This window comes from Nannospalax galili, unplaced genomic scaffold (genome assembly GCF_000622305.1).
Source record: "Nannospalax galili isolate Female #2095 unplaced genomic scaffold, S.galili_v1.0 scaffold453, whole genome shotgun sequence".
NCBI classification, from domain to species: Eukaryota; Metazoa; Chordata; class Mammalia; order Rodentia; family Spalacidae; genus Nannospalax; species Nannospalax galili.
This window is the reverse complement of record NW_008334081.1, coordinates 2,880,635-2,891,905: the sequence shown is the minus strand read 5'-3', so window position 1 is coordinate 2,891,905 and position 11,271 is coordinate 2,880,635. Positions and strand designations below refer to the sequence as shown.

The 11,271-nt window shown below is 46.8% G+C and overlaps 2 protein-coding genes across 7 annotated transcripts in view; one reads left to right on the top strand and one right to left on the bottom strand.

Annotated features, from left to right (window-relative positions):
- Nucleotides 1-1,231, bottom strand: part of Ing5 (inhibitor of growth family member 5) — a 29,469-nt gene extending 28,238 nt beyond the window's left edge. For 2 of the 4 annotated variants that reach the window (XM_029561665.1, XM_029561666.1), the window contains exons 1-2: nucleotides 808-1,231; nucleotides 62-180 (exon numbers count right to left, since the gene is read on the bottom strand). The gene's annotated coding sequence lies outside the window, so the exon portion shown is untranslated. Of the gene's footprint in view, nucleotides 1-61 lie in introns of all 4 variants that reach the window. The other 2 variants (XM_029561664.1, XM_029561668.1) reach the window with 1 other exon arrangement.
- Nucleotides 1,232-1,348: 117 nt separating this feature from the next.
- On the top strand, nucleotides 1,349-10,488 carry Dtymk (deoxythymidylate kinase). 3 transcript variants are annotated; one of them, XM_008829164.3, is made up of 5 exons: nucleotides 1,349-1,533; nucleotides 2,897-3,005; nucleotides 4,712-4,802; nucleotides 7,791-7,916; nucleotides 9,750-10,488. In XM_008829164.3, exons 1-5 carry the CDS (start codon nucleotides 1,404-1,406, stop codon nucleotides 9,858-9,860), a joined length of 567 nt encoding a protein of 188 aa, XP_008827386.1. In that variant the 5' UTR covers nucleotides 1,349-1,403; the 3' UTR covers nucleotides 9,861-10,488. The 3 variants fall into 3 exon arrangements, with proteins under 3 accessions (XP_008827386.1, XP_008827385.1, XP_029417530.1); XM_008829163.3 differs by having other exon boundaries at nucleotides 7,719-7,916; nucleotides 9,750-10,471; XM_029561670.1 differs by lacking the exons at nucleotides 4,712-4,802; nucleotides 9,750-10,488 and having other exon boundaries at nucleotides 7,791-7,893.
- Nucleotides 10,489-11,271: the final 783 nt, after the last annotated feature.

The window sequence follows — 11,271 nt, the reverse complement described above, 5'->3', positions numbered from 1 at the left end:
AATAAATAAATAAATAAATAAATAAATAAATAAATAAATAAAATAAATAAGCAGTACTCACTTTTAACCATTCAGTCTTCTCTCCAGCACCAATTCATTAAAAATTTTAAAAACTTTAAAAAAGGAATACAGGACAGTGGTGGAGCACAGCCTGGCACGCAGAAGACCCTGGGTTCACTCCTCAACACCAAAATAAGTAAAAAACTTCATTAGTATGATGTGATAGCATGCACCTGCAATCTTTGCTACTTGGGAAGCTGCAGCTGGATTTCAAGTTCCAAGACCAGCCCAGGCTAAATAGCTAGTTCAAGGTCAGCCTGGGCAACTTAGTGAGACCCTATTTCAAAGTAAAAAATGTAAAGAAAGCCTGGGGATTTGGGTCAGTCGTAAATTGCATTTGTGAGGCCCTGGGTTCAACCCTCAACATCACAAAGAAAAAAATAAGAAGGGGAGACTGCTCAGGGGGTAAAGGGACTTGCCACCAAGGCCGATGTCCTGTTAGATCCCCAAGACCCACATGATGGAAGAGAACCAATTCCTACAAGTTGTGCTAGCTGACCACAAGAAGCTGGCACACGGTCGGTAAAAGCTTCACCTACAGGGTGTCCTAGCAGCCAGTGTCCCGTGTAAAAGGCGCGTTAAGAATGATCCTTTCTCTAGTAAATTCCATGCTAGGGGTGAGGATGGGCCACTACAAAGAAGCCAGAGGCATATAGGATCTCCCAGGAGATGGATTACTTTCCAGTTCCGGTAAATTTGCTCACAGCTAAATCTGTAAATACATCTATTTCCCAACTTTGGTCTAACCTTTTCTACAAATTCTAAGTCTGTTCCTAGCAAGGCAGAAGAGGGCGAGCATTTCTCTGTTTTGTCCAGTGCTGTAAATAAATCCGTTTTCTTCCACCAATTTTTGTCCCCGGGTTTTAGGAGAGCCCCTGCAACACTAAACCGGCAGCACGCATTCCCGCGTCGTGGGGTGCTGGCGGCTCATCTTGGGGGAGGCGGTGCATGCTCTTCACGGCCGCCTTCAGAGCAGACGAGGCAAGCTCCGTCCTGGTAACCGACTTAGAGGCCGGCGGCTGAGCGCTGGCAACACAGCGAAACCAGATTCCGCTGCTTTTCTAGACTTGCCACGTGAAGAGTCTGCAGAACCCCGAACCCTAAGAGCAGCACAGTTAGGACTCTGCGCGCAAAGCTCCGCGGGGCAGGTCCGGGAAGGAACTGCGGCGATAGGACGGGCTCTGCGCGTAGCCCCTCAGGGCTGGGAACCGTCGCCCGCCGCCCCCACTCTCAGCCGGAAGAGGCCGTGCGGCCCAGGCCCAGGCCCAGGCGCAGGCGCAGGCGCAGGCGCACTCCCGCCCTTGGTGTGGCGGGCCGGCCGGGCACGGAGCTGTGCAGACGCCATGGCCGGGCGGCGCGGGGCGCTCATCGTGCTGGAGGGCGTGGACCGCGCGGGCAAGACCACCCAGGGCCGCAGGCTGGTGGCCGCGCTGTGCGCCGCAGGCCACCGGGCGGAGCTGCTGCGCTTTCCGGGTGCGCGCGGGCGGGGCTGTCCCTGGGGGTCCCTAGTTTTCTCCGGTTTGACTTTTGTTAAAACTTTAAAAACGTGTATTGATTCGTGTGTTGTACGCAGGTGTGCGTGCGGGCGACAGCGCTCACGTGGAGGTCAGGGAACAACTAGTGGGACTCAGTGCTCTCATTCCACACTGTGGATCCTAGGAACAGGATCAGGTCGTGGGGCTTGAGGACCAGCACCTTTCCTTGCTGAACCGAGTGCTCAGCTGTGCTTGAACTCGGAGCCTCCCGCCTATGAAGCTCACCTCATTACTGAGCCACATTCTTCAGTCTAAGGATTGTAAAGCATCGACCCCGAGGATGCATATGGAAAAAAGATCGATACAGAGCGGGTAGGGGCTGGGGAGATAGCCCAGTCTGTAGAGTACGCAAAACAATGACCTGAGTTCTATCCCCGATGTGGTGGCCATGCTTGTAATACCAGCACTGGGGAGGTGAGTGGGGACAGGCAGATCCCTGGGGCTTGCTGGCCAACCAATCTATCGCCCCAGGTAAAAGACAGTGTCGTCGCCCCCCCACCCCCCAAAAAAAGGTGGAGCGCTCCTTTAAAGGACCCTGGAAGTTGGCCTCTGGTCTCCACCCTTGTACACAAGACACCCCCCCCACACACACACACGCACGCACACACTACACAAGTAGGGTATTGAAAAAAAGTGCTTTCTTGGATTTTTTTTTCTTTCTTTCTTTCTTTCTTTCTTTCTTTTGGTCTTTTTGAGACAGGGTCTCCCTGTAGCCCCCAGCTGGCCTGGAACTTGCTACATAGACCAGGCTGATCTTGACCTCACAGAGGTCCACCTGCCTCTGCTGTAGTGGGATTCAAGGTGTGCACCACCACACCTGGCTGCTTTCTTGGATATTCTAATATTAAAGCCAACCTGTCAAAAGGTTTTTGTTTTTGTTTTTTATTTTTTTAAACTTTATGTGTATAAGGGTTTTGCCTGGATGTTAGTGCACCTGTCTTGTGCAATACCCTGGGAAGTCAGAAGAGGGCATTGGAGCCCCTGAAACTAGAGTTACAGTTGTTAGCTGCCATGTGGGTGCTGGGCATCGAACCCAGGTTTCGAGTTCTCTAGAAGAGCCAGTGCTCTTAACCCCTGAGCCATTTCTCCAGCCCCAGTCTAGTTTTTAAAATCAAGGCATCTGCACATTGCACACTTTCAGGGAAATACCTTTGGCTTCAAAGATCCAAACTTGTCTAGAGGTTTACCAAAGTAAAGTTCAAAGATGTACACAAGTACAGTTCAAAAAATGTTCTTCAAACTACAGTATAATTTGGATGAAAAACTTGACCTAACTAGTATTTGTATTTTTCTCTTTCTAGAAAGATCAACAGAAATTGGGAAACTTCTGAGTTCCTACTTAGCAAAGAAAACTGAACTGGAAGATCACTCCGTGCACCTGCTTTTTTCTGCAAACCGCTGGGAACAAGTGTAAAAACTAGCCTACAGTTTCCCCTCTTGTAACTTAAGACATGTGTGGTGTGTGCCTGTGGGGGTTGTGTGTGTGTGTGTGTACATGTGTGCGAGTGCACTTGTATGAGTGTGTATGTGGAGACCAAAGCCTGATATTGGGTGTTTTCCTTTATCACTCTCCACTTTATTTTTGTTTTTTTGAGACAAGGTCTCACTATGTAGACCAGGCTGGCCTCAAACTCACAGATCTGCCTGTCTCTGCCTGGTACCTTGACTTTATTTTTTGGGCAGAGTCATCTCTGCCTCTGTCTCTTTGTCTCTGTCTCTGTCTCTCTTTTTAGACAGAGTCACTGTGTAGTCCTGGCTGGTCTCAAACTGATAAGAGATCTGCCTGCCTCTTCCTCCCTAGTTCTGGGTTTAAAGGCCTGTGCCATCATGCCTGGCTTGAGACAGAGTTTCTTAATCTGGAGCTCATTAATTGTGGACTTGACTAGCCACTGAGCCCCCAGGCTCTGCACTTCTCCAGCCTACCCTCACCTTCCCTGTTTTGTACCTGCGTGCATCCTGTTTGCATGGCAGGTGCTTTATATACTCAGCCATCTCCCTAGCTCTCACTTTTTTTTTTTTTTTTTTTGAGACAGGGTCTCCTTGTAGCCCCAGCTGTCCTGGAACTCGCTATGTAGACCAGGCTGGCCTCGAACTCACAAAGATCTGCCTGCCTCTGCCTTCCAAGTGCTCAAGTACTGGGATTAAAGGCATGCACTACCATGCGTGGCCTTTTTTTCTTTTTGAGATGGGGTTTCACTCTAGCTCAGACTGTCCTCTAATTCATGGCAATCCTCCTGCCCCAGCTTTAAGTGCTGGCTATTTTCTTTATTGCTTTTTTTTTTTTTTTTTTTTTTTTTTTTTTTTGTCTTTTTTGAGACAGGGTCTCCCAATAGCCCTAGCTGGCCTGGAACTCGCTATGTAGACTAGGCTGGCCTGGAACTCACAGAGATCCGCCTGCATATACCTTGTGTATCAATCATTTGTCAGCTGTGCCTTTTCCACATTTTTTTCTCCCATTCTGTGGCCTGTCCACTCATTCTCAGATAGTGTCTTGCACAGCAGAAGTTTTAATTTAACTGAAGTTGCGCTTATCAGTCCTTTCACGGATCTGATCTTTGGTGCTGCCATGCTCAGTATGATCTAGGATTTCTCCTTTTAGAAGTTTTGTGTTTTACTTTTAGATCTGAAGTTTAGATTTTAGGGTAAGATCTGGGTTTAGATTTTTTTTTCTTATTTATTTTTATTCTGTGTATATGAGTGTATTGCCTACATGTACATAAGTACACCCATATTGTGCCCCCAGGGGCTTGACATCTTGTTCATTCTTCTCCTTGTAGTCCAGGCTTGGGGACATGAGCCTCAGTCTTCACTTATATCCTCTGCTTTTTGCTGGGTTCTCCTCAGCAGAGCAGTGCTGGCCCCTCTGCTCAGACAGCTCAGAGTGTTGGCCTTTATCAGTGGTTACCTTCTCCATGTTAGAAGTTCTGCTAGAAGTTCCCATTGGCATCTTCTAAAGAGAAAATACCCAGCTCTTTTGAATGAAAATAAGATTTTTAAACCATTGTGCTATAACTTATTGTATAGGATTTCTGAGTTACATTGGTGGGATAATTTGAGTATAATAGTTCAGGGTCTGGTCAACCAATTTCAGGGCTCAAGAGCATTCTGTTTTTCAGGCCATTAATTAAGGCGAAGTTGAGCCAGGGTGTGACCCTTGTTGTGGACAGATACGCCTTTTCTGGTGTTGCTTTTACCAGTGCCAAGGAGGTGAGTGCTGTATGGTCTCAAGTAGGTTGTCAGGTATGGGCCCCAAGCTACTTTCTGATGGCGCCCACATTCCTCTACCTGTGCTAGATTAACTTGCTTTTTTACCAGTAAACAAATGTGTACCTGCAGGTTGTTTCACAGACAGCACTGTATTTTCCATTTGGATGATTCATCTCACATGCAGATTCAAAGATGATTTGATTTTTCATAGTGTCTGGCTTTGTGACCACATGTAAAGTCACTAGGATACTTGAGCTACTTGAGCATTTCTCTGCCAGCCTCCCTTTTGTCCTTCCACACTGCTTCATATGTGTAATGGTAGTAGCTGTGCTGCCTTTTTTTCTTGCCTTAAAAAAAAAAAAAAAAAAAAAGAAGCCGGATGTGGTGGTGCATGCGTTGAATCCCAGCACTCAGGGAGTTCCAGGCCAGCTGGGGCTACAGGAAGACCCTGTCTCAAAAAGACCAAAAGGGTGCCCCCCCCTTTTTTTGGTAGACAAGGTCTCACCATGTAACTATGTCTGGAATTCACCCTGCAGACAAGGCTGGCTTTTGTTTTTTAAACTTAAAATAGATACCAGCAGAAAATCTCCCAGTAAGGCCACCAGCTTCAGGGATACCTGTTTCCTGTTCCATACCAGGTGACAGTATCAGTTCTATGTATGTTTTAGTATACACCCAATATTAAAGCTTGGGGGTTTTTTGTTTTTCATCTTTTTTGAGACAAGGTCTCCCTGTAGCCCCAGCTGGCCTGGAACTCACTAGGTAGAACAGGCTGGCCTCAATCTCACAGAGATCCTCCTATCTCTGCCTCTTGAGTGCTGGGACTAAAGGCATGCACTCCTAGAGCTCAGTAGGTAAATCAGTCTGGCCTCAAACTCATGGTGCTGGGATTACAGATGTGAGCCACTATCCTGGCTGAAGAAAGTTGTTTTTAAGAACAATCTCACCTAAATATGAGAGTGGTCATTCTGTGGTGTCACCAGACATGCAATCAGTGTTTGTATTCCCCAGCTCTCAAAACTGGCTGATTGTCTTGTTTGTACTTTTATTGTGTTGAATTTAAATCTGACAAAGGTCCCTATGTTGAAATACCTCTTAAATCTTTTTTTTTTTATCTGTATTTGTGCATGCCATGGTGCATGTGTGGAAGTTAGAGGGCAACTCTTGGGAGTTGATTCTCTTCTTCAACCATGAGTTCTGGGGATTGAACTCAGGTCATTAGACTTGTGTGGTAAAGTGTTTTTACCTGCTGAGCCACCTTGTTGGACCAAGAATTATTATTATTATTTTTTTTGGTCTTTTTGAGACAGGGTCTCTCTGTAGCCCCAGCTGTCCTGGAACTTGCTATGTAGACCAGGCTGGCCTTGAACTCACAGAGATCCGCCCGCCTCTGCCTCCCGAGTGCTGGGATCAAAGGTGTGCGCCACCACACCCGGCAGGAATTTTTCCTTTTTTAATTTTATTTTTATTTTATGTGTATGCGTGTATTGCCTGAATGTAGGTAAGTGCACCTGTGTCATGCAACGCCTGCGGAGGTCAGAAGAGGCTGTCGGATCCCCTGGGACTGGAGTTTTGGACTGCTGTTAGCTGCCATGTGGGTGCTGGGATTCAAACCCTGGTCTTCTGCAAAAACAACCAGTGCTCTTAACCGCTGAGCCATCTTTCCAGCTCCTTTTTTTTTTTAATGCTGCTGAGAAACCTACGGCCTCACACATGGTAGGCAAGTGCTCTGCCACTAAGTTGTGTCCCTGGTCCCTTAAATCTTTAGATGTCTCCAGCATCTTTCTGACATTCGTATTTAAAATCTTTTGAGTACTGAGAGAATAACTCTGTGGGAAATCATGTGCCTACTTATTCCCCACACCTTCTACTGTTTTGCTGAGATGTGGTCAAGCCTGACCTTGAACCCACTATGTAGCCAAGGATGACCTTGAACTCCTGATCCTCCTGCCTCCACCTCCCAGTCATCACATCCTGCTTAAATTTTTTTTGCCTTGCCTTGGGGTAGGCTTGAGGTGGGCTTGGCATGGGTGCATGCCTTTAATCCTAGCTCTCAGAAGGCAGAGGCAGTTGGAGCTCTGTGAGTTCCAGTAAGACCCTGTCTCATAAATTTTTTTTTTTCTTTTTACCTTGTAAGCTTAAGAGTGCTAGGTCCTCATTATGAGGCAGGTGATATCCGGTAATGTCTTTTTGTAATAATAGCTCTTGGGGATGACTAGTTGCAAAGTGGTAAACTTTTAATTCCTCTACTTCTTCTGTATGTGTTAAATGGAGTACTTCCCCAGTGAAGTGTTTAGTTTAAGGAACACAGGACAAATTAATGCACACTTGGGTCTGTAGGAGGGCCCCTGGGGATGGGGGTGGCTTCTCTTACCCTACTTTTCCTCCAGAAATAAGGACACCATTTTTAGCATGTTGGCAAAGATTAAGTGGGAATGTGCACATATGTAAGATCTGTAAGGCAGGCCTGCAAGCAGTGGACTTGCAGGATCACCAGTTTCCTTTAGCATTTCCCAGCAGGTATATGGCTAAAAGGTTACAGCAAAGGCCCTATACCTGTCACTGGAACCATCCTCTGTGCTTTCCATCCCAGGCTTCCTAGGCCGAGTGGACCACTAGGAGAGCTATGCATACATTGTCTTTCTCTGGGACAGAAGGCCCAGAGCTGTAACACGAGGTCCCAGTAAACTGAATTGTACAGCACAGAGCTGTGGTACCATACTGTCCAGTCAGTACTTCCAGCAGCGGCAGTGGAGAAAGCAAATCATTTGCTAATTTACAAGTAAAGTTACTGCTGTATAAGAATTCCTATGCCTCCCCAAATATCAGCTCACCTTTTGTTTTTCTATGACTTCTGAAACAAGATTAGGTCCCAATCAGGTTGCTGTCTCTAACTACTGGGTTTTCTGTTGGCAGAATTTTTCCTTGGATTGGTGCAAACAGCCAGACATAGGCCTTCCCAAACCTGACCTGATCCTCTTCCTTCAGTTACAACTGGTGGATGCTGCCACCCGGGGAGAGTTTGGCCATGAGCGCTATGAGAATGGGACTTTCCAGGAGCGGGCCCTGCTGTGTTTCCAACAGCTCATGAGTGATAAAACTTTGAACTGGAAGGTGAGTACTGGAACCATTGAGAAGCTGTGCACGAGTCCACCCTCTGGTGACATTAACACAGCTGCCAGAGTTGGTTTGGCTTTCCCCCCTGTGGAACCTCAGGGAAGCTGTTCTGGTTCTCTGCCAGCCAACTTTTGTTTTTGGTGCTATGGTCAGAACCTAGGGCCACACCTACTACTGAGCTATACCCTCAGCCCCATGCCAGCAAATTCAAATCCCCATGTGGGTTTTACAAAGCAGTAAGACTTCTGCCTTTTCTGATGAGCCAGATGTTTGAAGTCTTCATGAAGAATGAACCTATGTATCCACAGACATGAGCCCCAGCACACTTGTCCTATGTAAGGCTTTAGCCATGAGACATTACCATTCAGAACATGAAGACTTAAAAGCTGCCTCACACTTTACTGTCTTTATCATAGGAATGATCCTTCAGTGGATTGTATCTGTACTTGGGTTATACTCAGATAATGCTGTCAAATGGTGGAGCTTGCCAGTTTCAGGGTCATTGTATGTCCTACTCTTCCTTTTAGCCCATGCTGTGGTGACTGCTTCCTGGTCTTTCTCTGTAGGCCCTTCGTCACACTGTAAGCATCTTCTCTATAGCTACAACCTGGGACTGTTTCTTGCCCATTTCTTTACAGAGTATAGGACTGTACACAGCCATCTCTGCACAGGAAGTGTCCCCACTAGGCTTCCCTCTAGTCCTGTTCTCGGTGTACTTGCTTCACTACAGGTCCCAGGAATCTGCTTCAGCCTCCTTCTTCTAAGGCTGTATGGAGGCCAATACAGCCCCTTCCTATACCCTAATGTAGGGTGGTTGCCCCCCACCCTAATCCTAGTTCTACCTTTCCTGCATACAAGTTGCCAATTATCTTTTCTACTTAGAAGCTAGAGTGCTCCTGGTGGGTCTGATGGTGCTTGCATGGTCACTTTGTGACTACTACTTGCAGGTCCCCAGACTTCGACCCAGTACTTCAGCAGGTACCAAATGTCATAGCTTTTCCACAGATGGTGCTGCTTACCCTTGCATGATTTGTCCTTTGTTTATATTATACTGCCTCATAATTTTGAAGTCTTAAGTTTCTGCAGTGTGTTATTTTTTTTTTTTTTGAAGAGATGATGACCCTTTCCCTCTCTTGGGCATTAAGTCGGCCCAGAGAGCCATCCTGAAGTCTGGGCAAGGGATGTGTGACTATACTGGGGCTGATGAGGTGTGTTCTAGGAAGTTTTCTTCATACATGGTCATACCATGAAAAGCATGGATTCTATATACCTTCTATACTCCTGGGACCTTTTCCAGAATTTGTTGCCAAAAGTCTTGACCAACCTTACAGAGCAAAGGGTCCTGCCCAGATCCCTACAGAAGGGACTTGGAGAAGCTAGCACTTTTATCAGACTCCCTTTTCTGTTTTCCTTCTGAGGGAGAAAAACTCCCCTAGGACCTGACTTTCCTGAAGAAAGTGCAGTTGTTAGGACGGCCTTCATCTCCCAAGAGAACAGGTGGCAGACCCAAGTTGATGGGGTCATCTACACAGCTTTCAAGCATCTTGGAGCCTGTCCTCACTAGTCAACTGGGGGACAGTTGCTCAGCCTGTTTACAGGGTGGGCAGCTAGTGCATCCCATGTCTCCTGTCTGGAATGAGGCAAGCATGTGGCCTGATTTATACCAAGGATACCATCCAGACTGAGATTTGAGCAAAGCTGTGGGTGAAGGGTTGCTGAGGGGATTCAGGTTGGCTTTATTCGGCCCTGGCTCACCTGGTTATCACCACGTGCTTTTGGGAACTGAAGGAAAGGTGGTGTAATGACCTTCTTTCTCCCCTGTCATAACAGGTGGTTGATGCTTCCAAAAGCATTGAGGATGTCCATGAGGAAATCCGTGCACTCTCTGAGGATGTCATCCTCTGTGCAGCACAGAGGCCTCTGGGGGAGCTATGGAAATAAATGGAGGCCACCCCACTGCAGATGCTGTTCCCTGTGGCCCTTCAGGAGACTTGTGGAAGGCTCACATGCTTGACACTATTCAGATTTCACACGATCAGGAGCTATCTCCTGGCAGCAGAGACCTACAGACCTCCGCTCGTAACCTGGAACCTTGGTGGTATGGACACCATAGCAGGTATCTGCTACCCACTCCTCCATCCTAAATATGTTAATGTGTTATGGTGTTTCCATAATGAAATTTAATGACAATTCTGGGCCGTTCCATTGAGATCACTGCAAACAGCAATTAGTTTGGATTCTTTCGAATTTCTTACAGGAACTAATAAAAATGTACTGAAAATGTAATTGTGGAAGGCCTTACTGTAAACAGCTGTGGATTTAACTGGCTTTCCCTGGGAATGTGGAGGGGGCCCTGCTCTGTACTCATGGGATTCTCAGTGTGGATTTGACCAGTGTTACCAGGCTGGTCAAGGATAGACAGGCTCTATCTAGTGGCATGATGGCCAGCATTCTGAACCTACTTGTGTTAACCTTGCAGGTTTTGCTGATGACACTGGAGCTTTTCATTCTAACCCTTTTTCAGTGCTCCAGAATAAAATGATTTGCTGACATTTCCTGGTAGAATATACCTTATATGTGTAGTGTGTATTAAGAGTGTGTTTAGGGGGCTGGAAAGATAGCTCTGCGGTTAAGAACACTGGTTGTTCTTACAGAAGACCCAGGTTCAAATCCTAGCACTCACATGGCAGCTAACTACTGTCCGTAGCTCCAGTCCCAGGGGATCTGACAGCCTCTTCTGATCTCTGCAGGCATTGCACAACAAGGGTGCACTTTCCTACATGCAGGCAATACACACATACACATAAAATAAAAATTTTTTAAAATTTAAAAAAAGAGCGTGTTTAGAGAGGTTAAGCATATCCCCCCCCAAAAAAAAACAAACGCAAAAGGATGTGGACTATATAGATAGCATTAGATGGCATCCTGAGGTAGATTACCCAGGCACCACAGGCATCTTTTAACAAGGAAGGTCAAGGTTAAGAGATGTCCTGGAGAACCAGCCCTGCTAATAGTAGTCTGCTCCTCTGTCCATTAGAAGGACCTTGGGACAAGCTCCAGCAGTACAGTTACACAGTCACAACAGCCAAGATGGGTATCTGAGGGGCAAGCCTTGGGCCACTGTACTTGGGTCAGCAGTTTTCCTTTCTTTGGGCTCTTGGCACTGAAGAGGTCAGGTAGGGGTTACCCAGGGTTGTCCCACTGAGGTATCTCACCAGGGAGGATGAGATGGTCTTAACAATCTCCTACTTGTGCCCTGGATATACCCCTACTTTCCCCACACCAGGCCAATTACAGCTTGCCTGGAGGGACACCAAGGCAAGCCTCATACCCAGGAATGTTACAACTTTCT